General features: G+C 49.1%; 1 protein-coding gene across 1 annotated transcript in view; it reads right to left on the bottom strand.

The window, feature by feature from the left end:
• The window catches only part of large1 (LARGE xylosyl- and glucuronyltransferase 1), a 77806-nt gene that overhangs the window by 28949 nt on the left and 22817 nt on the right, over window positions 1-26040 (bottom strand). The window contains exons 3-6 of the mRNA XM_036520454.1: window positions 15835-16127; window positions 13105-13187; window positions 8195-8318; window positions 6190-6361 (exon numbers count right to left, since the gene is read on the bottom strand). Coding sequence (XP_036376347.1) covers window positions 6190-6361; window positions 8195-8318; window positions 13105-13187; window positions 15835-16127 — 672 coding nt within the window. The remainder of the gene's footprint in view (window positions 1-6189; window positions 6362-8194; window positions 8319-13104; window positions 13188-15834; window positions 16128-26040) is intronic.

Here is a 26040-nt window from a genome sequence, read left to right as displayed (position 1 = left end):
AAACATGTTTTTCCATTAGCAGGCCTGCACTCTGGCCAACTCACCTCTCTCACGAATGCTTGACTTAAAAAAAAAAAAAAAAATGACACAGATGGGTTTTCACGGTAGCAATTATGGTGCCGTATGAACTTATTACTCTTTATCAGATGGAGGAGCTGTCAGGTACGCCAAATGTGATGACGCCTCACAAAGTGGGCATGAATTATTGTATTACCGTCTGTCAGCGCTTTGATTGAACTCAGAGAGGTTCTGTGTAGACGGCTTTTGATCTTAATGAATAAATAACCAGCCTGTGTGAAACAACTGAAAATGTAATCTGACCCGAACGCTTTGTATAATTGTAAATGCGACAGTCTTTGCCTTTTCATCCAGCGTGCAGCTTTCCTGGATACATTTTCAAATAACTGGGTAATGAGAAAATAAGCCCTTCCAAATGACTTTGCACACATTTTAATTTATTTGAATGTGGTGGTTTGGAGAGGGGGGGCTGGCGGGGGTTCTGTATAGTTCATTCTGTAACACACTGATCAATCTATCCATCTGTGACAAGCGAGAAATGGTGTCAGAGTCAGCAGATTTGCATCATTAAAATGCACTGTCACTGAGCGCTGCTGTATGCGGAAGGTGCAGCCGAGATAGAGGCAGCCAGATAAAGTAAGCAGAAAAAAGCATACAGACACACTCCCGCGCACGCACACACACACACACACACACACACACACAAACGCACAGATACACACACACACGCACATGCACAGATACACACACACGCGCACACGCACACACAAACGCTAAATGACACAGAGGTGACTTTTGGTTATATAAGCCTAATTGCAATCTTTGTAGCAAAATGTGTGACACACACATCTTTCACACCCTCATGGCATTTTATGTAAGAGCTGTGTCTGGTTTAGAGTGGTGCACCGCCTGAGACTCAAAGCACAGGCATTCAGGACCCCATAGTCATTTGCTGTAACTGCCACTCCATAACTGCAGACTGCTGCCCTAATATTGTAACATTTTCTTGTTTTGTTTTGACAAAAGGAGAAGAGTGGATTTTGGGGGAGTTTTGTGGATCTACATGCAAATGTGTGTGTTTGTGTGTGTGTGTGTGTGAGAGAGAGAGAGAGAGAGAGAAAGAAAATGTGCTTGCTTGCTTCTTATAATAACAGTAAAAAATAAAAAGCACATTCACTCTGCCACCAAACGCATTATATGGAGACTCCTCAGCAGAGTGTCTAAGCGGTGAGCTATAAATACGCTGTGAAGGCTGGAGAATGCAGGCCCACCCCCCCCCCAACCCCACCCCCCCAATCCCCCCCGATCCCTTCATCTGCTCCAGCGCTCACACACCTGCCCAACTGTTCCCACGCAGCAGCCGGCGTGGGGAGCGAGGGGTGGGCGGCACAACCACGTTAGGGGCACAGGCAGGCCACAGCGAGGGCCACTGTAGATCTACAGCCTGGGTGGAGCCAGCACATCCTCAGATACTGGCACTGAAACCACAGTCACCCTGACCGCAATACCCATGTCCAGTACAGTAACGGCATGCAGATTCCTGCCAGATGCTTTTGGTTATTCAGAGGCAGGTGAAAGATGATTTGGGGGGGGGATGCTGCGCATGGGTATTCCTATCTGGCATTGGATAATCAACCCCCCCCCCCCACTGAATGAAGGGGGGGTTGGGGGAGTTGGCTACAAATTATAGAATTTCAGCAGGTTGCCTGCTACTCCCAAAGCCTTGTGCTTGTAGAGAAGGCAATTTCACTGTCACTTTTTTGCCTTTTTTTGTCAGCTTGTGAATAAAACACACGCATAAACCAGGCTTTTGGATCAGAGCATATCCTCCTGTTTGCCAACCTCATCACGTCACTAATTAAACACATGGTCTCCAAACTTTCTTTTTTTTTGGGCCATTCTCTAATTGGCAGTAAGATTGATGATAGTGAATCTCACAGGCACTGATTGGTCAGTTGCCCAAGGCTGGCGGTGTCCTGTTCCCTGCTTTCCCCTGAGATTAACGGTACGCCGCTCCTTGGCAGCGGGTGCAGCCTGATTTGCGCACGGCGGTCGGTGAACGAGGTCACCACTCCACACGCAGCTAAAGACCCACAGGTGACGACGACATCCCTCTGACGTGCCACCGTGACCAACAGACGGGTTCGCCAGGGACGACACGAATCTAGGGCAGGCTGTGAGTGCAGGCGGGTTGGGGGGAGATCAAAACACCAGCAAATGCCATGAGGTGCCACCCGCAACAATTGACATCCAGCTAAACTCCCTGAGCGTGCTGGTCTTCCAAGGCATGGGCTAATTTAGCGCTGCATTTACATTTTAATGGAAACAGGCTAAGCGAGCCAGCCGCCCTACATAGAGGGGCGAATCACTCGGGGGCCTCAGAGTATTCAGGCACAGGTCAGGGCACCCCTCCTGGGTCCTGATCACCAGCCATGTGAGCTTACTGAGCCTAACCTACACGCTAGGGGAGTGCTGTCATTCTGGGTCAGTGCACAGCATTCATGTACAGCTGCTTGGTGTCACATTCCCACTGCCGGATCACCAAAACATACATATAAATACATATTACTAAATCCTTTTTAAACACACCGCACACGTCATAATATACATATTTTAGTACCATCACAAGTGCCAAAAAATTTTCAGAAAAAAAGTTCCCTTTGAAGGAGATACAAAGTATGAAAAGCAGCTTGTATATCTGTACAAGCACTAATCCCTGCTTTAAATTTTCAGATATTAATTAGCTTATTTCATATGACTCAACACATAACCCAAGCATCAATTTGATACAGACCTACATTTTCACCTGAATACTTTACCATACTTTTTCTACATTAATATATCAACATATATGTATACAGTAAAAATGTACTTATGTACTTGTATATGGGAGATTTACTCTTACTCTTTATAGAAACAGTAAACTATCCAGCAATGTGATTATTAACACTAGCGCTAGCCATCACTCTAATGGCTACTCATAAAAATGACAATAATGACAATACTAAAGACTTCAGCAGCACTGGGTGATCGCTGAATGGCCATCATCCTCTGTCTCCCACACACGCCAGCAGTGCAGTACGTGGCGCGGGATCGACACCCCGCCCTGACAGGCGGTGCGTTCTTCAGCGGCACACCAGATGAAACGCAGCTACACGCTCACCCGCGCCGCCAAATCAAAAGCAGCTGCCGCTCCGCTCCTGAAGTGACGCGCTCCTTGATCTGCAACAGCTGTCATCTCTTCCCCGCTACAGTCGCAGTAGCGGTGCATCGTGGGAGGGAACGGGGGGCCTTGAGGGGGACGTTTGGAGACTCTCGTGTCAGAGCCGTCCTCAGAGCGGCAGTCGGAGAGGCGGCGTCGCGGTGGGAGGGACCCCGTGTCAGGTGACTCAGCCGCCATGGCAGGCGCTTCAGTTTGGGGAAGTGACACGCCGGGGATTCGGAATCTGAATGGGAGGCGCGACCCAAATCATCCTCAAAACTTCCACTGCAAAGAATGCCTGTCTTTGATCGCTGGCTTTGAAAGAAAACTTTTGTTTTGGTGCACTGAGATTTAAAAGAAAAAAAAGCCCTGCCTCTATCCTACGCATACTTACGTTTACCATATTAGGATTCTCATTCAGACATAACTTCCATTTTTGACTTATTACTGTAAATATCACTATACTATTCCCAAACAGGTGGCCTGTAATCCACATTCATCCCTGTGAAAATATCTATCTACATACAACCTGTGTAAGAGATGTGTAAGGAGACAGTTTCTATGTGCAAGGTACAAAGCCAATAGATTTCAAGCAAAATGACATCACCGGGACCTAATATAAGATACTACTACTTGCCATAGACTGCTTCCAGTTTGAGTATAGCTAAAGTCAAGTATGCTGCTGAAGATTACATTACCTCATACATGACAAGTCATACGCAGTCACATTGCGAAGAGTCCCCACACACAGAACTCAACAGCTCATGCCTATGGAGTGATGTAGAAGAATAGATGACACAGATGGCTGGGACAGAGACACAAAACATTTTTCTGACCCAACCAACCAATCAGTGGCTGCCCACATCCATGGAGGCCTAGGGCAACTGGATGCCATTGGATTCCGACAGCCCGTGAGGGCTTCCACCAAGCTCAGGCTGGCCATGAGTGGGAAAACTCTCGGCTGGCCCATTATTTCACACTTTACGATTTACTTGAAAATGGCCAATAGTGGAAAATAATAATGAACCCCTGCAACATTTACAGTATACACCTAATTCATACTATAGCTTTTCCAGTAAAACACCTTGGGTAACTGTACACAACCCAAGCTTTAAACCCATGGCCTTTTGGTCCAGAACACCAGTTCACACTGTTTCCCAAGATGAGTTCTTTATTGCACTGCCATCCAAACTCGTCCTGATAGTTTCCTGGGGAAAAAATGTGCTGCTGTCACTTGATTTACCATTAATGAAAGGGAACTGCACCATGCTCCCCTTGACCCACGAGCCCTGTCAGAAGTCTTACAAAACCGTCCAGATTTACACCGCCATTCATCAAGCCCAGTCCCACAGACAGAAAGAAGTACTGAAGAGGAGTTTGCCTTGGAGGATGACTGAATAAATCACTGCAGGTATAATAAAAAAAAAAAAAAACCAGCGTGGATGATGGGAGTCCCTGATTGGTGTATAGCAGGGGGCGGGGCAAGAACTGGGGGCATCATCTATGAACTGGGTTCCCTCCCACAATGGTTTTTGGCATTGAGGAATGAGGCGAAGCGCCAGAGTAATGACTGTGGGGGCGCGAGGCAGACAGGGCTCGGCCAGCCATCAATAAGACCCCCTCCGGGCCCCGTAAACTAGAGGCCTGCCCACTGCCCACCGGGGCGTACTCCTAAATCAGCACCTGCAGTTCTGCAGGGGAGCGGGGGTGGCTGAGTAGCTGTGGAGCTGTGGTACTCTTTGTTCTCTCAGGACTTAACTGTTTTGTAATTGGCTGTGATTTTCGAGCCATATGTGAGACTATTTTTCACTGCGGTGCTAAGCGTGCCATTTGGGGGTTCACTGCTGTAGGCCACAATAACACACCGGGGGTGACAGCAGGCCCTAAAGCGGACCGAGGGCGGCCCGCGTGTGGAATACTCCTGTGGGCACTGACGGCACGCCACTGGCGTATACGTTGGCAGTCTGAGAATGGAGAGCCTGAGTGGGTGGCAAGACAGAGGAGTGAGGCGGCCCTGAGGAATTCGGTCTTAATTAAGATTGCGCCCAGCCCCCCGACTTGCTGCACTGCACTGTGGGATAGCAGGGCTCATAAATCTCTCTAGGGCCCCCCCAATCCCCCCCCCCCCCACCTCCTCTGATCACTACCCCTGTCTCTTTACAGCCTAGGCAATCTGCTCATTTCCGCACAAGCGACAACGCGGCTATCCCAGAATCCCCTGCTGCAGGGAGCAGAACGAGCCCTCTTGTGGCACTCCTTCCTGCGTCACTGCTTCAAGGCAGCTGCGCAGACGGCCGCTTGGGGCTGCGAACTCAAAGCCGAGGGGCTGCCTGTTCAAACCCCAAAGGGAGACCAGGCTGCAAATGAATGGGCACTAAACCCTGACCACCTGGGACAAAATCTCCAGCCAAATCATGGAATAATAACAATAATGCTGTGCGTGGCACAGTAAAAATAGACTGCACCTTTAGGGTGAGTCAGATTCTTCAGAAATAGGCTTAATAAAACCCAGCGCGCACACCCATTCGTCACAGAAGACAATGCCTTTATGGGTTTTATAGGCCTTCCCCAGCTGAGTCCAAGCTGAAATATGTTTAAAGACATCAGGACGATTCTCTGGCACTTTACACTTCACGATTTTATGAAGCACTTAAAGGCCTTGGCAAAAAGCACCGCCGCGCAGAGAGGGCAGGGAAGGAGGTGACCTAAAAGCTGGGAATGATGGCAAAGCCAGAGAGCTGCTTCCAATCCACTTACAGCTACAGGCTCAGCTCTGATCCAGTGCTACTCCTAACACACACATGTGCCCGAGTTTCAGAATCCAAAGCACTGTTCAGCACGGCCAGCCACCAAAGGGTTAAGAGGCAGCTCAATCAGCCTCAAAGCCCCAACTGTAATCAGCAGAACGTCATGAAGCATGATGGTGAGTGAAATTGCGAGGCTGGGGGCGCCGCAGGAGGACGAGGTACCTTTGAACTTGTGGAAGACGGCCCACAGCTCGGCGATGTCGGTGGCAAAGGTGATGTCAGTGTCGAGGACGATGACACGCTGCAGGTCGGGGGGCAGGGTCTTTGTCAGCACCAGCTTCATGAGTCCGTAGATCCCAGAGTAGTGCTTGTTGGGGATCCATGACACTTCCGACTGTAACACACATAGTAACAAGAAGAGTCCATTCAGCCCAGCAAGGCATGTAAGAATGACAACAGTATAGAGTGCACCCTGTTTCAAACCTAGTCCTGAACACTCCAAGGGTGTCTGTTACCATGATGAATACTGGTAAGCCACTCCAAAAAAAAACATCTCAATATCAGAGTTCAATTTGTACCTTTAAATGATTTCCACCCCTGTCCTCTTATTCTGCTGACCAAACTCATCCGGAAATAGCTTTTGTAGTCCCCTCTATTAATCCCTTTTAAATATTTAAAAACCTAACGATCCCCCGAGTCTCCTTTAGCTGAGACTGAAGAGATTAAAGACTTTGAGTCTCTCCTCATAACTTATACGGCTGATACCTGGAACCAGTCCTACTGCTCTTCTCCCTACTTTTTCAAGAGCCCTTCTTAGAAGATAAAGCACCCATTACCAATATTGGATGTAATGTTGCTGTTACAGATCATCACCAGGTTCCACCATTTAATATGATGTAATCTTCATCACAGTTTTGGTACGAGGTGTGTTGCTCTTAGGGATAATTGCTAGTGCACTATGGTTATATGTCTTTACATTAGCACTGTTTCCTGCTTGCTACCCGTTCACTCTAAGTACGGCAGCTCTGTAAAAGCTATGTTGTTTCAGTTCTTGTCACTCTTGTGATATTTATTTAATTTATCGTGCGCTGCAGCCCCGAGAGTTGCTTGGGATAAGAGGGGCCTGCTAAATCAATTTATTATCCTCTATTAATCAGCGCGTAAGCCCGATCCCGGCGTGTGTAGGCTTCCATTCCATTCCACCCATGTGACTCAACAATCAGACAGCATTTACATTTACCAACAATTATCCCTCATTCAACTACATTTGTAGCTTTTATGGGTGGGAAAAAAACCATAATCTGTCATTATGAGAGATGAGAAAATGCCTGCTGATCTGCCTCGTGGCTACTGCACAACAACTGCCTCTGCACTGCATATCACCCGTACTGAGACACCCCTGGCTGTCAGCGCTTGCCTTCGCCTCTCCAACCGTTAATTAAATCCGTGAATGAATCAAAACGTCTTATTCCGACTCCTATTTCTTCCATCTCAAGCCATTTTACTGCAAAAAAAAAAAAAAAAAAAATGGAAAGGGAGGCGATGGCTTTCCATTATTCAGACGCACCGCTGTTTCTTGGACACGTAGCCTGACACACATTTAATGAGAAATTCAAATCATATTTAAATAGAAATGATACTGATTATTAACAGTACATTTTTAGTCACAAAAGGCATACAAAAGGGTTATTTGTGGATTGGTCAATGTTAGCTAACCACGTGGGTTCTTCTGAAATATCAAACATTAATTTGCCACCTTCAAAAAAATAAAGATTAGAAAAAAGAAAATTTGATAATACGGGAACAATTTGCCTGATGACGATCTTGGTGACAGAGTAATATCTGCAAGATGAGTAATATCTGCAAATGGAAATGCTAGCCATCTTCACTGAACTTAATCTCTCCTTCAAAGCCCATTCGAGATTCCAGGGCAAGCAGGACACCAGCCAGGCTGAGTCACCCTACCCCTGGGGAACCACTGATTTGGGGTGTTAAGTATTAGCTCCGCAACAGTAATTTCACAGCCACTGAACCACAAGGGGACCATGGTGACCATATCACTGTACATCCTCAGACATGCAAATCCTTTAAAAATAAAACCTTCACTTGGCTTGATTTTATTGTCAGCAAAGACAAATCAGAGAGAGAAAAAGGTGATGTGCTGAAAAATGTATGAAACCTGTGTTTTAGATTTTAGAAATGTTGGAAAGGGATGGGTGGGGCCCACCTTGAGCTCGTCGGCATCGTAGAAGTCCACGCGGACGGCCGGGACCATCCAGGTGTGGAAGAGGGAGGCCAGGATCTGCTGGGCGATGGAGTCTGTGATGAAGTGGAAGTGGAGGGGATTCCGCCTGCGAAGCACAAATCAGGAGAAAAGCAATAAGGCTCCAGCAGAGCTGCACTTCCAAGCCCTGCAGCAATTCCAGGTACTACCAGCAGCATCCGTAAAACTACCTCACTTAGGCACTGAAAATCTGTGCTTAAAATGAACAAGGTAACACTGGATACCCGGAGAGAGGCCAATAGAACAGGGTCCCTGTCCTGCAGTAGACAGCTGTAGGCGTGTCATTGTGGGTCTGGGGGGGGGGGGGGGGGGGGGCATCGGGGTGGGGGTGGTTGTTATGGATGCTGTTATTCACATCTTTTCAAACATGTTCAATACAACAAACAAACAAATAGCTGACCCCTGAAAAACATCGCTGACCCCCAGCCTGTTTTTCTGCACCCGTGAGCACAGACACAGACCATAGTCAATCGTCCAGCTACGTGTAAGATCCATTTCAAATCCCAGTTCTGAGCGCAGCACAAAGCGCTGGAAATAAACAAACACCTGGAAGATCCCCTGGCTGAGCCGGGTAAACAAGAGAGGCCTCAACAGGTGCGTTTTTTGTTGTTGTTTTTATAACGTCTTTTTTTTTTTCCTCTGTGCCAATTAATTTGTGAGCCAAGGCAAAGGATTGTGGGAGATTGGCTGTTATCTCTCGGAAGCTGCACTGCGGGGAATTCTCTGACAGCCCCCCGGGGACCTTCTCAAAAGCTCAGACTGTCTGGGATGTGTCCGTCCGACCACAGCCGACAGGCATTACACAGCCGGGAGGAGGACCGAATTACACACAAAGAATAAAAAACAACTGATGAGACAGGGACGCCCCCTCCCCCCTTCCTCCACCCCCCCCTTCCTCCGTGTCCAATCAGGCTCTCAAACACCGCGGCCTTGGCGCTACCAAAAAAACACAAGAAACCCAGATGCGAGCCGATCGGTGGGCCAGTGATGACAGAGGCTGACGGTTATCGACGTCGGGCAGCGGGCGCAAGGCTCTGCAGCCGCCCGGGTTCGACATCGCGAGCGAGAGAAGTGACTCATCGCGAGCGGCGAGCCAACTCATCCCCCCATTCGTGCCGGAGCCCGGGAGCGACGGGACGTCACCTCTAATTGATTTTTGCCAGTCTGAAGACAAGCATGAAGTAGACTAATTTAGCGCGCTCTCAACTGCGGATGGAAATATCGGGAGAGCTAAATAAGGTCGCGGTTTTTAAATTACGACGTTATTCCTCAAGTTGTTTCTTGAGTTCTTGTTTTGTTGTTTGAAGCAGTTGGGACCGGTACTGGAGTTTCACTACTCCTGTCTGGAGTGAAAAAGAATCCCAATAACTCCATAATGAAACATACATTTTTAATCATCTGAACGTTACAGACACGACACTCACTGAACTGGGACGTCTTAGCAATTTTAGCTGTCAAACAAGGAAAGACGACGCATGTAACCTCCAATAAACTAATCTTAGCTGTCACATAGAGCGGCAGACATCAGAGGATTTCTGAGCCAGTGCTGACAGTCAGTACTTTGCTCAATCAGCTTCAGTGCTGTCGGAGAGAGGCCTTAGCATTTTCAGCAGAGCAACTTTTGCAGCATAACAGCAGTGACTAAGAACCAGAAAAGCTACCACCTCAGCCGTCCACAGGGGCACCCAGCACTGAGCTAAGCCTGTCTCTCCCATTCATCTGTCCCACACAGTGCACATTTAGGAAGCAACGCCATGTTAAAATAGCATCTGAATGCAACAGATGTAGAGGCACACATTAGACCAGACCCTGATTTTTCACTCTGTGTCGACACACAGAGACCTCCATTCGTGCACCTCCGACACAGAACACACGCCCACAGCCAACAAAGTACTGTCATTTTTCATCCATCCTCCATGTCTCGAGGTTATACCACCTGTATTGGTCCATCTGTCTGTCAGGCTATTTGTCTGTCCATACAAAACAATATTCAATATTCACTCTACCTCAACTCTCCCTTGATTTAAGCCAATGTTTAAACAGGCAACAAACCCACCTGTCATACACTTATTGACACATGAAAATTGGATTGAGCAGCTAAGCAATGTTGCACAAAAATGAACTTTTAACACAGCATGGCTGCCGAGAGGCATAGTTTTTATTCCTTTTGATGCACACTGCATGCCCCCAATGGGCCAAGCTGACCCTTCCCTGTCTCATATTCTCATATGCTCTCCACCTCTGAATTACGCTTAAGGCAACTTCCATCAAAGCATCTGTTGTGTAGTGTGATGCTGTATCTGTTCAGACACAGAAAAAAAATTAGACTGTATTGTAATTAGCTGGTGATTTCCACGTTGAACAGAAAGACACACTGGGCTTAACCCAGCTATCACTGCCAGCTCTGACGTGCTTTCAAACACCTGACCTTTGCTGCACATTTAAAAAGCTGTTTTTTTTTTTTTACAATTTCAACTTGCATTAATCTTCCCCTTCACCATGGCAACTGCTGGCGCACTCAAAAGCGATCAAAGAAAAAAAAGATGATGCATCTGACAGCAGTTTAGATCTGCTGCATTATCATAATGATAATAATTGTTTTACCAGATGAAGACTTAGCAGCTTCAACAGGAGGCGCTTCCAGTGGTGCATATTCAATGATTCTGGGCTGGTGTGTAAGACAGGTGCCACAAAAAAAGGTCTTTCATTGCTGAACATCAACAGAGCCTTGCATGCTTCAAAGTTGGAAGGACTGTTCATAAGGTAACCTGAGCATGCTGGCTTTTCATCTGAGAATGCTTGCAACAAAGTCATGCCGTCATTGCGATTTGTTGAAGTGGCCAAATAACACGTTAACAAAAAGGCGCTGTTTTAAAGCGGGGAGTCCATTCACTTCAACCTTAAAGCCTGTTTATCAGGTGTTATGGCATTGTGATGAACCTGTTACATCTGTATCCTCTTAATTCTCACCACACTGTATGTAGCACTGCAGACAAGTGGCTCATGGTTCTAGGAGAATGACATCACAGTAAATAAAGGTGTGAAATGGTCACTAAAATAATACAATTGTTACTGAGGAAGATTTCCATGAAATCATTAATTACTCTGCAATTTCCTGGTGGTGCTGAAGACATTCATAATGGTGGGTAACCTATTTTTACATGAGAGAAGACATCCTCATTTGAGGAATGCATTACAAAAACATGAGGGGGAAAAATTAGTTTTCCGCAGGTGCTGTATTTGGCAACCTTTAAAGTTTTAATACAGCTTCCCTTTCTCATTAAATAAACACTTATGAATTCCTCTTGATGAATTTCATGCCTGCATCATAAACAGCCATACAATATCTGCTTCTGGAAATAGGCGTCCTTAAATAAATCATTTTCTGCAGAGTCCAATGTGGCGAAATTGGAATAAACACACAGAAAAACACATTCCACAGGCATCTAGAGTGGAGGGCGACAAATTACCCACGTTGCCCTGGTGCAGAAGCCATTTGTGATGGAAAAGGTCACCCATTTGTGAGTCATCCACCTGGATTTCACGATGGATATAAAAGCAGTCAATGTGAGCCTCCAGCCCCCTCCGTGATTGGCCAGTAATGACATCGCCTGCACGCCCACTGGAGTACCATTCCCTGGCTGAGCTGTTTTTATTGGGCGATGCAGCCCATGGTTTCAGCCCATGAGCCCTAGTCAGCGTTAACTGAATCCTCCTGCACTTCAAGCAGAGCAAAGAAATGGGTCTTTTTGTATGGAGCTTTTAAACATTAAAAAGCGACATAACCAAATTTGCATTCTGAAAGAGGAGCAAATAAAATCCAAGGTCGTGTTCCACAGTTCTTCTGCCTCAATCTTTAACAGTTTAGAGAAGTCAAACATACGAAACAAACCCACCTGTTCACAGGGGTAAAACGCAGCTGCTTACTGACAGCTATGGCTGCTCAAAAAGCTGTGAACTCTAGGCCTGGTTCACCGGGGTTGCCCATTCCTCAGCAACAATAATTGCTCATTTCCATCATTCTCTAACCCAGGCTGAAACTCTGCCTTCACATCCCTTACTTGCTTTAACCACGACAGTTTACACAATTCACATTTATACCTGAGGCCCGTTCACACAGCTGGCTATTTACAGGTGCCGTAAGTAGCCAGCCGCATGGCATCATCTCTCCACCCGGGAATCAAACTGGCAGCCGAAAGCTGAGCTCTTTAACCGCTACATCACAGCGCCTCTCCCTTTAAGCGTGTGGCCGATACCAGATCTCACCATGGCATCTGTTTCCACACGCTGCTTTTCATTCTCCCCAGCCAGGAAAAATGCTGGAGAGACTGCCCCCCCACCCCCAGCCACTCTTACAGAAGGGCAGGGTGCAGAACAGGTGGCTTGAGGACGTCACCCGGACCGCACTACCAGGCCGAAGTGCCACTGTCACTGCTGCACCGCTCGGGGCGAGGCGGGACCTCTGATAATCGATAGCTGCACTCCCTGTGCTGGGGGGCTTTGGCTCCCGCTCCAAACAGAGACTCCCTCGCACTCCTCCAAACGTGTCCTCACGCGACACCGCCAGACACCGGGACGGGGACCAAATATGATTGGCGGAGAAGAGGACTACTGTAGGACTCCATCTCCCCCAGAGTTCATAGAGGTGCTGTTGCCTGGCAACCGAATGCAGACGGCGGCGTATTCAGATTGGTGAAAGGAAGGTAGCAACGAGACCCAGGAGTGTGCACTTGGAGAGGCTGTTAATCTGGTACAAATAAAGACACAGGGAGGCCTCGACAGCCCACCTGTACCTCTCTATTAACAAGACAAAACGCGAGGGGTGTGGAACCGGGGCGAGGCGAGGGCCTTACCGGTGAAAGAGGACCGACTTGACCAGCGTCACCACGTCTCGGCTGGCGTTGTACCCGGCGCAGACAATGGCCACGTGAATGGTCTAAGAGAAAGGAGGGGACAGAAGGACAAGCACAGGGCCATCAGGTCAGAAAGGGGAGAAAATACAAACAGAAGCACTTACAGTCGGTCTCCCAACACTGAGCACCATTTTGTGGCTAAATTACACTTTATGTGTTCTCTAAAAACTCTGTGGGGGTGTTTTATAAGACTCAGGCTTGCTTGACAGGACCAAATCACCCATTCGAACAAGCTTACCAGCCAAATGCGTGATTTGGTCTTGGATAAAAGCTATCCAGGGCTTGTGAAATACCCCTATTGTGTATTTAAAATATGAAACCTAGGAATACTCTTTTGAAGGGTCGCAAGAGTCCTAATCACCAATGTATTGTGTCTGAATAGCAAATATGAACATGTTCCAAACAATCTAGTCACTCACCTGTAAAAACACGCCAATTTTTATTCTGCCAGAAACTATTACTGCGGCAGAAGTCATGGTGAGTTTTCACACAAACCCTTCATTTCTTTCATAACCTTCCAGCCAAATGCTGCAGGGTTGGACTAGCACATAAAAAAAGGGCAGTAGCGTGTACTCCATTGGATCAAAGTTTCACCTCTGAAACCGTTGATTGATCTTCTCTGACATGTCAGGCCTCCTCACCATTTGTGGCTTTCGTTTAAAAAAGCGCCCGGCCTGGGAGTCGGAGAAACCTGGCTTTGTTCAATTAGGACAGTTCTGATGCCGAAGGGAATGAGCTGGAACAGACAGCAGCCCGGGGCGCCCTGCAGACCAAAAGAAGCCTCGGCGGTTTGGCTCCCAGTGCTTCTCTACAGCAGCCCGGGGCGCCCTGCAGACCAAAAGAAGCCTCGGCGGTTTGGCTCCCAGTGCTTCTCTACAGCAGGGCGGTGCATCTGTTCCATGGCCCTCTGCCCCTCGCTGGCTTTAAAAAAAAAACCCAGTCGCATTCCATTAGTCACTGCTGTCGTCCACCCTGCCCCGACTGTCACTGAATGAGACTCTCCCTTCTGCACCATTGGCCGGCGCGGTTCCTCTCCTGTCGTGCCACTTGGCAATCACGGTCTCCGTCCTACCAGGCCGGGAATTCTTCTGCAGACGCGCGCGCCACAGACAGGGGCCAGGTGTGGAGGCACACACTGTAACAACCACAGCAGCCAGGACAGAACGGCCACAGGCGAACCGCTGCATCCTAGTATCTAACTCCCAGCATCGCTGTCTGCGCCTCTGCACAGCTGTGATGGGCAGTGATACAGCCACGTCAGGGAGACGCTGAGGTGCAACATTCCCACAACACTGCCACAACGCTGCGGCACTCTTTGTCCTTATGTGCGGATGACAAATGGGCTTTCCTGTCCGATAAGAAAGTGACACTCCAGAGCAGGGAAGCAGGCGAGATAACAACCGCTCCTGACCCTGAGGAGTTAAGACCAAGGGCATCCAATCAGAAGCCACGGGTCATTTGTTTCCACATAACAGACTCTCCTAATTGGCCAAATGAGTTTGATTGGAGAACAATAGCGTTAATTAGGCAGCCAGGTGATACAGTGGAATGAAATCCTGTAGACGTTGCCTCAGGAATGTTGTTACCCAGTGACACTGAGACAATTAAAAAACGCCATAGCAACAGTGACTTCAGACAATGGTTAAGTGCATTTGAGGTGAGCATGCATATTGTATGTCCCCTTTTTTGAACCAAGTGCTCTCATCAAATACACCATTGATAGCAAAGCCACTTTAATTCATGGTTGAAAATCCATGCTCCATTTTTACACTGTCCCACAAGAGTGTGGTGCAAAAACGACTATGACATCAGCGCATGCAAGTTTGGCCAGACTCCCCAAGGAATGTGACTTTTTCTGCTTGCTTTTATTGAGAGGGTCCTAAACCCCCTGTCCCCTGCCAAAAACCCACCGTCACCCGCCCCCTGCCCTTACTCTGCATGTGTGTCATGTTACAGAGCCAGGTCACGTCAGATGAAAATAGTCTTTATTTTCCCCTCACTGGAGCTCTGACAGACGCCCGGCCTTCCGAGACACCGACTCCATGGGACCGATCTGTGAGGATGGCTCAGTGGAGACACCCAATCAAACCCCCTATTGATTTTAATAACGGGCCTGCGCTGGGACTCCAGCGGCCGCCTTTTAGGATTTAATCCGGCGAGAGAGAGGGGATTTCTGCCTGTTTTAGCATTCTGTGTGAGTGAGGCGCACATATGGTGACTGAAGGGCATTTCTATTACACGGCTAATATCAAGGCAGTGTCGCACTTACCTGGTGTTACTGTGGCGGTATCATACTGTAGCTTTGCAAAGGTTACGTTGCCAGTAATGGAAATGAATTCGGAGACTCTTTGAGTCCTGGAAGCTGTTTTATGCCACAGTAATCACGAGACAGGATTACTGTTGAGTGTGCTACTGTATTGCCATGGAAATATCAATGCTGTCAACAACATTGAAACTGATGTAGCGTGGCATTATCTGGTAATGTGAGTGTTTGCGTCAGAATTACGGTACGTTATGTTCCACGGATCCACGGGCGCAATTTTCACGGGTCACCTGGGTAACACAGCCTTTCATGTTCCCTGTCCGTTGCCGTGACGCCGGAGCGTTGCTGTGACACTGATAGAATGTTACAGAGAGGTTGGCGTAAACGTTCTGCCCAGGCCCACTCACCTCGCATTTGTCTACTGGCGGCTGCTGCGCGCAGTCAGAGCTGTTGCCAGCGGCAACCGCCCGCTGGCCCTCGCTGTCCCCCGTGCCCTCCTCCGTGGAGTAGGTGCGGGACTGGTTGCCGTGGCGCCCGTGGTGGTGGTGGGCCGCCCTGGGGGGCTGGCTGAGCTCCCGCCGCAGGGCCCGGTTCTCCTCCTCCACCTCTCGGACCCGCATCTCCAGCGCCAGCCTGTCCCGGGACCCGCCCGGCAGCGTGGCTGACTGGGGCTCCAGGGGCGACAGGGGGAGGGACTTCACTGCAGGGGCGGAGACACGGGGTAGGGGGGAGGAGGAGACAGAGACACCCCTTAAACATTAGGAGCCAATAACATGAGAGCTTCATAAAATATGGCTGCAAGACAGAGTGTTTGCCCTGTTGGGAGGGAATCCAATTTTCAATCTAATGAGTTCTTAATTCTGATAAAGTTTAAAATTAATAATATCCAAGCTGCAAACGCACTTGTTTCATTAGACAACAAGACATGATGTTTGTTCAGACAGCTTCTTAGGGCCTCAAAGTTACATTCACCAAGCACAAAATCGAAGCAAAACTTTTAACGTGAGATCAGTCGCTTATGAGTAAACGCGTTTTCCCAGTTTTGATTTCATCTGCCCCCTTTATCCGAGGAGCTTTCGACGTTTTCAGACAATCCGACAAGCAGCAAAGCAGCAAATAGCAGGCCTGTACTGTAATTTTCAATTAGCAGTTAGGCCGGGGTGTTGAAACAGCCCAGACCTCGGCAGCCCTGCATCGGCGTAATTCAATATCCTGGTGCTTTAACAACAAGCAATTCTCCAATTTGAGCCGAGGCAATTTCCCCTGCCACTCCAGGCACTCTTCATGGAGGAGGAAACAGACTCTGGTCTTTGTGTGGGGTCCGCGGGAGAATTAAGCAGTGGTAGTTCCAGCCCTCCTGGTGAGTATATCTGAGCGACAACACCGGGCCCCCGCGGGGTTAGGCAGGGATGGAGGGAGGACGGGAGGGGTGCTCATGATGGAGGTGAGGGTAATTACAGAACATAATGGCGCCCCGTGGGGCAGGGAATTGCCCCGGGAGTCAGGCTGCGCGGGCCCCTGAGCCCTCCACCTGAAGCGGGAAGCCGCCGGCATTATTATTATTCTTATTATACATATCGATCCGGCTGCCGGGGATCGATAGGTTTCTATACAATATCGTCACTCATTCTGCAGCAAACAAACACAGGAGCTTCCCAGAGGGGCGAGCGCCTCTTTCCCCTCAGCCGTGTGTTTGACAGGAGAGGGATGTGCACTGTCACGGTAACGGAGAGGGTGGAGGTGGGTTTTTTTGCACGCAGTAAAGTAATGAGACCTGTCTGTATTTGTTCAGCGGGGTTTTCTGCGCCGTAGATTCTCAGGTGGGGGAGAGATGGGTTGGACCATCGGGGGCGAGCAGTCACTGAGAGTGGTGAAATGGAGAGCCTGTTCATTGACTGCCTTTGTTCCATAACCTACAGTACATCATAACAGCATGTATGCCGTTCGCCTCTCTGTTTTCCTAAGACCTCTGCTCCTAAGTACATTCTTGGCCTAATTTCTTTTTCTATTTTTATGAACAACACATCAAAGCTTATGTTTGCACATTAACTGTACAAGCAAGACATATTTTGCTACAGTGTACTTTAAGGGAATGCACATGTGTAAAGGTACCTGACTAAATTGGACTAAGAACAGCAAAATGGCTGACAAAATGGCTGACAAAACCAGCCTACATGCAGCCTTTCAGGAACAGCATTTGATATTCTTGCTTCTTTGGGTTATAAACAGATCACGGCTTTTCTATTTTTGGCCCAGCATTTTCTGTTCAAATGATCAGGGGCTAAAGGCCACAAGTTATTACGGGTGACAGTTATTTCGGCAGTGACCTCCTGTGTGGTCTCTTTGGTTTGGTTAAAAATCATCTTGCTGAGTGAATCCTTCGGCGTGTGCGCGTTGCGGTTCGATTCCAGCAAGCAGGTCAGGGCTGACGCACATCGTGAGCTCTGAAGCCGGGGGACTGTGCTGTGAGCCACCAGAATCTCAGTACCAAACGGCTAGACCTACTGGTCACTGATGCTGCCCTTCAAGGTGGCGAGGCGCTTACCATGACTGCAGAACCAGCTGCCACGAGCTGTTTCTATCAAGCCCAGCTCTGTGCTGCCCGTTATCACGCTCCCATTGTTCACAGCGGCAGCCGTTCATGGACGGATTAAATAAACCATCATTGTCTTCCTACAGCTAAGTAAATTCCTCTTCTTCCACTTCCATCCAGCATGTATTTTTGGCTTGGTGCTTTTGTCATTTTTACTGTCCCTTTCTTTTTTTCACAACTTCCTCTCCCTGCTTTTTGCTTTGTTTCTACAGGAACCACTGACGGCTCAGAGAAAACAGCTATTTCTGTTGGAACATTGTGCTGTGAGACGGTTATTTTTTTCACTGGCCATCGGCGCTCCCTCACGACTCATGAAAACCCACCCCGACCATGAATCTGCGAAATTCTCAGAAGTGCTCGGTCCAGATTTGCAACTCACAGGGTGCTCGCAGAAGAAACGACTGTCGTTTGTAACGCTTGACACACTGCACGACCTGAGGTGTTAAGCCAGAGCGGCTTCAGCGGGAATCACAGCCTCTCTCCAATTACTCATCTCCGAGTTTCCCATCAGGCCCTGCAATTAGGCCCTTTTCCATCCCACCCCCTCTGCAACAAAAAAAAAACAGGAGGAGGTGGGGAAGAGGGCTGTCTGAAACAAACAAACAAGCGATCAGGCGCGGCCGTGCCCGGCACTCAGCCTTAATCTGCATTACCCTCTCTTACATCCGCCATCCCGGCTGCCGCTCGCCTGCCCCGATGCCACCTCTTCAAAAACAAATTTAATTACAGCGCGCGGCCCAGAGGCAGGCTGAGGGGGAGAATTAACCGGCTGTTAACAGCGCAGAGAGGATGCGGAGGGAAGGGGCTCTCCGGAGGCCCCTGATCGATCCCCGTTAACGGTGGCGGCGGCAACAGCTCGCGGGGTCACCCCTGCGGGAATTCGGGAGGCGGAGGCAGAAGGGGAGGGTGCGGTCTGAGTAAATCACACCCTGCCAAACCGTAAATCCCGGATCAGGAACATCGCTGGGCGTTCAGCCCGGAAGGGTTTTGGGGCGAGATGATTTCACTCAAGCACTGGTTATAAAGGGCACTACAACCAAATAAAAGTCTGGCTGATTGGTCAACTGACTGACTGACTGACTGACTGAGTGCAGCGCACTGAATAACCATGAATTCATTGGGCAGTGTACTTGGATTCAGTGTGAAATAAATTCCAATAGAACGGCTGCCATTCATTAAGAAATGCTAATGCATAGCTCTTTCAACCTCGCTTTCTAAAGGGTGACGCTTGAATTAATGGCCATGACCCAGCTCTGAATGAATTAAAACACAAACAATAGAATAATACACTGAAAAAATGGAGCGACTACTTTAGCATGTTCTCTTATTCAGTATTGACAGTGGCGACGCACAGAGGCCAGTAACTAATGATGAATGAGGAAGACAAAGACGACAATCACTATAGCTGAATGGAACCAGCATCTCGAGGCGAGGGCGCACCCTTTGAACTGTAGACTACAGAAACACATCATTCATAATTGAGCAGCGTGAATGCACCCTGCCGGCTCGGCTCGGCAGGGGAGCAAACTACCCAGCTGTTAGATCGGCGGGTCGATTACGAATTTTGAGTGGGTCTGCCCGATCTGATGGGGGTGGCGCATTGCTTGTTTTGGTGCGCCTCCTCTCCCTCCTTTTTGCGTTCTGCGGCTCGTCTCGAGGTTCCTCGAGGTTCCCGAGTCGATGCTCAGACATACGCGGAGCCACACGGAAACACGCCTCACGGGACAGCATCTGCGCCCACAACAAGCAGCATCAATCACCTGCTCTCACGCAGGCCGAGCGCGCAGGAGGGCTGGCCCGTCCCATGATGCACAGGGGCTCGCTGGTGCCGGCCCACGGCAGCACCTTCACGGCCACCCGCAGCCCCCGTGTGGGCGGTGCTGCTTCTGAGAGATCCTTCCGGCTGAGTCAGGCCGAATGTGAAAGCAGTGGCCTCCTCTGCAGGCGGAGGCGCTCTGGGAGTGTGGAGATGACAGGCAATGATGGGGGGGGTGGGGCGTAGGCGACATATGTCCGTCCCCGGCTTAGGCCGTGCTGCCCTCGCGGTTTGTCACAGCCATTTGCGTCAGACACGCACTGCATGCAAACTGAAACATCTCTGCCACATGCTTCATCAGACAATAAACATTCCCCACACACAGGTACACGCACACATGGACTCATACATGCACACACACAGACACACACACACACACACGCTCACACACACACGCTCATACACACACACACACACCCATACACACACACACCCATACACACACACGCTCATACACACACACACACACACACACACACACACACACACACACACACACACGCACACACGCTCACACACACACGCTCATACACACACACGCTCACACACACACACACACGCTCATACACACACACACACACACCCATACACACACCCATACACACACACGCTCATACACACACACACACACACACACACACACACACACACACACACACGCTCATACACACACACGCTCATACACACACACACACACACACACATACACACACACGCTCATAAACACACACACACACACACACACACACACACACACACACACACGCTCATACACACACGCGTGCTCACACACACACACACCCATACACACACACACACACCCATACACACACACACACACGCTCACACACGCACACACGCACACACACACACACACACACCCACACACACACACACACACGATCAGATGCACAGCCTTAAGGGGGGTTTGTACCAGAGAGACTGATTCACACGGGATTGTCCTCGTATGCCCATAGACACAGTTACGTTAGTGTGATAACCCTGTCCTGCTCAGTTGGTCTGCTGTGATTCTGCTGAAGAGAGAACTGCAGACTGAAAGCATCGAGAAATTCTCCAGTCGTACCATTCCAAGGTGGGAATCGCCACCTGGATGAAATCTAAGTTCATTGCTGAAATGATGTACCCATTAAACTGGATCTAATAAAATTCATTCAGTCCGGGCACCTCATGAGTCATTCTTCAACTGACCAGTCCTATCTAATTTTAATCAGTCTCTCCACTGTGAATCCTCCATAACATTTATAGTAACGGAAAACCTGATGACAACCAAAGTCCCTCTCCCAGTCCCATAGGACATACATTATTTACACAGCATTATATTATATTCCATGCATAATTAATTGACTTTGCGATCACAAGGCATTATCCAGGGAGACTGGCATTGCTTGCGTGAGACTCATACATACAGTATGAGGTGTGTGTTATGAGAGGTGCTGCCTTCATGGGTACAACAGAAGTCTGGTGCCCAGAAGTTGAAAGCATGAACAGGCCTAAACATTAGCAGGTGTGTTACTCCAGTACCCCGAGTGTTATTAGACTGACCAGTGCTTGACAACACATATTGATCTGAGTTTGGGAGATCATTTAAATACAGTAACAAGATCACTGATTGTGGCTATGTGAGAGTGAGATGACAATGTGAAAATGGCCTACTGTTACTGGCCACAAAAACTTGTTTTTTTTTTTTTGGGGGGGGGGGGGGGGGGGGGTCATAGTGACAACACGGTCATTGCCCCCGTGGTGCCTCAGCTGGCTGACTGGCTGATTGAGAACCAGGAATCTCACCAGGACTGCAGAGCACTCCGCAGCACATCTCATCCCTCCAGTCACCCGCGTTTCCACACCTGTCTTTATGGAGCGCGTCGTCAAAAAGCTAATGATCTGAGGCGTGTGGCAGCGGTGCTGGCGAGGTCCGCCCTCGCGGCCCAGCTGTGCCAACTGCTCCGTCTCGCAGGTTAGTTTTAGCTTTAGTGGAGAGCGGATCCCTGGGCGTTCTGACTTTGTTCCAGATGACATTTCAGAAAGCACGCTCCCTGTTGCGTACACGTGAAAGCAGAGAGTGAAAGCAAGCGGGAGACGCGCCGACCGAACAAGGAATAAATTAATAAATGCGCCAGGTTCCGCATGGAGAGAAGGGTTTCATTGTTTACTTATTTTTTTAATTGAGCGTCGGTAAAGATGAGAACTTGCTTTGATTGCAGTGATTCCCTGGCAGCGGCCGTGTCTGAGCAGATCCAACAGTATGAAATCTTTCATTTCAATTAATTGTGTTCCACTGATAATTCAGCGCCTTGTCTGGTGTGGAGGTACCTTTGCAGGATTTGCATAGTGTTGTGCCGGCTGGGCGTGGTGGAGGAGACAAAATGAAATGTGGACGTACATGGATGTCCCAATTATGTGGACGGAAAAGCGCTTTGTTGGGCCGCCAGCGCAAACACATGGTTTATTTATGAGGGGGGGGGGGTGTAAATAAGAGATGGGGAGCCGGCAGTGGCCGTGGCCGCGGCGCGCGAGTCAGCAGTTTCAGCCCGACGCCGGACAGCGTGATAAACATCCCGCTGACACCCGCCACAAAACGCGCCTTCAGAGGCGCTGAACAGAGCCGCCAGGGAGCGGACTTCTGACGGGAGATCACAAACACGCAGGGGGTTTTAGCTCTGCCCTCAGTGAGCGTCCCTTCACAGACAAACCCTGCGGTCACACAACACCATTTGGATTTCACCCCACTGATCCAAAAACAGGTTCATGACATAAAATACACCGAGTTCAGTTTACACAGAGCTATTTTTAATGCTACTTGGTCTACCTTCGTATTTTCAGTTTGAAAGTGGACCCAATTACTGCGAGTGCTATTTACAATTCTAAATGTGTAGTGACACAGTGTTTACCCTTTTTCTTCTATTTTGGTGGCAGAAAGTGTTTCTGGTGTCAGAATGGAACCATGCTAAGAGACAGGGTGAGAAAGGCTAACCGTGACAGACAGTGGAGCTGCGGTGTTATTTAAATGCCCATGGAGGGCTCGCTGAAGAGAGAGGAAATAAACTTTCCGGCGGCTCTGAGCCAGCTCTGAAAGCCACAGGGAGGCTGGCGAACTCAGCCCGGGGATAAGCCGGCTGCCAGCAGTTTGGGGACACTGAAAACTGGAAAAAAAAAACAAAAACTGTAAATAAATCAAGGTATCTGTCAAAAAATGAAGAATGCGTAAGCTGATTCACAGTGCCCTTCCCTGGGCGTTGCACCAAATTTAATTGTCCAGATAATTTATTTTCTATTTCTGGTTGTGACATTTACTGTTTTAATTGCTGTTAATGCATGACGAGCGCTAAAAACATAAGCGTTGTTGCTATTTTAGGCAATCGTGAGCCAAGATTGACCGAATGGCTTGTTTTTGGCCACACTCTTACTGTATGTATAGGATTGCTTTCCTCAGCTTTCACAGCTAGAGAGAATTAGAATTTGACAGATTTTTCTCATTTTTCTTACTGCAGGGTAGACAACACCCATGTAATGCCAGACACGGAGAAGTTTAAGGTCAGAGGCAGAGGTGGAGGCACTTTTTTAAGCACGGAAAAAATAAATCGCTCTAGTGCCATTGAGGTGACCCTGAGAAATCCAATAAACCCAAGGCTTATAATTAAGTGGCTTCATGGCAGGTTTTCATTTTACATTCACAAACAATCCCGACGCAGGAGCTTTGCCTCTCTAAAACCCCGGCTCCTGTGCCTGGTGGAGCTCCTTAAATCTCCGCCCATCTCCGGCGGGGCGGCGGGCATGCGGCGGGCTGCATGACGGTCACACCCAAACCCACACACACGCCCCCGTGTTCCGACAGTTTCCTCCACAGTGTCACCGAGCCGGAGCTGCGGACAGCAGCGCTGCGTCCCTCCCACGCGCTGGGCCGGCCGCGGGGGCGGCCATCTCGCAAGGTAAGGCCTTTCAGAGACAAACAGCTGTCAGGCTACCAGCCGAGTCTCTCACCATCAACGCAAAGGTTGTGACCCAAACAGCATCCGAGGTTCGTGTCACGTCTCAGGGAGCTCAAAGGGGTCCCGTGGGACTTGCTCGAGAAGCACAGCCTTTTACATTTGCGCACCATCACGTGTCACGTTGTTGCCATGGCGAGATGCCAGGAACGATCACAGGAGAAGTGATCATACCTTTTTTGGAGATCTGCTGATCTCTGCCTACACACACGTTTCCACAGAACACAGGCAATATAGGGAGTACTGGACTCTCCCTCTTACCCAGTACTGAATGCCATCTCTGTGGTCTGACTCCCATTCCAGCATCCTGCACCAGAGGATAAAAATGGCCGCGTGACTCCTGGCAGGCGTCAGCTACTAGAGGAGATCACCCTCAGCCACCCACGGATATCAGGTAACAGAGTAAATAACTCCCACCAATATGGAGGGCAAACCTCCATTTACAGCCCAGAATGAATTTGGTCTGCTCTGCTCCGCTCCACCGTCCCCAGCAAAGACCGAAGTGGACTCCTCCACCTGCTCCCGTGAGTCACAGGAGTCAGTTTCATCTGCATTTCGCAGGGGCGGGGCACAGGGCGCCATTGAGCACCCACAGTGGGACCCCAACCCCTTCTCCTGTGTCACAGGCGCGCGCTGGCCTGTGCTTCCGAATGCAGCGGGAGGCAGAGAGAAGAGAGGGGGCGAGGAATGTATGAAAGCTACACCTCAGCCATCTGCATCCCAGCCAGCGCGTCCGTACCGTTAACACCCAGCACAGCGGCGCTGTGCACAGACAGACAGGCTGCAAATATGCAAAGCTCCATCAGCTGCGGACGGCCTGTCTTTCTGCGTCGCACAAAGATCTTCTCCCGTTACCCACGAATCCAAGCTGGTCATTCAAAGGCTTTCTGTCCCCGAACTTGCTTTCCTTCTCCTAAATATCAATAATCCATAATTAGCCCCATAGTTAAATGCCTGTACAGTTTCATTATCTTATTAGCCGCTAATACACAACGGAGACAGGCAATTACATCGCTCTTTTACATGTTAATAAGCCCCGCTCTCACTCAATTTGAAGGCTGCAAACCATCTTGAGGGCCCAAATACATGGTGTTCTCCCCCTCTCCATTTCAGCACTGATCCAACACTCTCTCTCTCTCTTTTTCCCGGAGAGGCGCAACAACGAGAGCATATCTACAGCATATATGTGAACAGCGCGCGTGGGTGTGTGTGCGCGTACGGCGTGCGGGCAGTGTGCGGAACTCAGGCATGGCACCGTGTAAGGTTAATTTCACCCGCTGTTATTTCCTACAATCTCAATATCGAGCGCATCTGCATTTTCTCCGCCCCTCCGGAAAATGACATGTGGCCAATCGCTTTTATGAGTCGCAAGCGGCGCTGGCCACGGAGCCTGGGTTTAATGATGATTGTGCTGCTGATGCGCGGCGCACACACTCAGCACGGGCGCAGCGCATATTGTGCAAGGGTCATTTACCCGGGAGCGCGCCGCCCGCCAAAGACGTTTGCGTTACGCGGCGCATCAAATCAAACATAAGAACCGTCACACACCATAAAAAATAAAGGCCCGGTGAGCCGCGTCGGGTCCGTGTTTGTTTAACGTTACCCAAACGCAAGATGTTTGCAAATAACATACAAGGCATGCTGGAGCCAGGCAAACGTGTGCAGGAAACACACAGGCGAACAGCTTTCTGAGAGCGGCACCAGCACACAGAGCAGCCCAGATTAATCCACTTAGAAGACCCATTTTCTGCCTCGCACAACGACCCACTTAATGCTGTTTACACTGAATGAGAAAGTGACATCGAATCCCTTTAATTGCTTCAGATAGGGAAAGATATTGAGGCGTGCTCAATTCCGGTACACAGGTACTACAGGGAATCGCTGCCCGAGATTAATTTCCCATTAATATGTCACTTTTACTGTTCCGGCGGCCCGGCTCCTGTTTTTCGCCTCCCAGATCACAGGGTTGAGACGACTGTGTTTCCTCTGACACATTAACGTGATGAAACGGTGAGAAATCACCTACCGGGGAGGGGAACTTGACATTCCGGAAAACACACAGAATTTAAGGAGGGGAAGAATATCTAAGCAACACATAAATCCCCCCTAAAATGTACCCTTCGATGGCAAGTGAGAGCGTACTGTATATTCAAGGTGCGGATGTGACCAAGGTCGGTGCTTCAGTAGAAAATCTGAGGAA

The sequence above is a fragment of the Megalops cyprinoides genome, chromosome 25, assembly GCF_013368585.1.
Source record: "Megalops cyprinoides isolate fMegCyp1 chromosome 25, fMegCyp1.pri, whole genome shotgun sequence".
NCBI classification, from domain to species: Eukaryota; Metazoa; Chordata; class Actinopteri; order Elopiformes; family Megalopidae; genus Megalops; species Megalops cyprinoides.
This window is presented reverse-complemented; position numbering and strand designations above follow the sequence as displayed.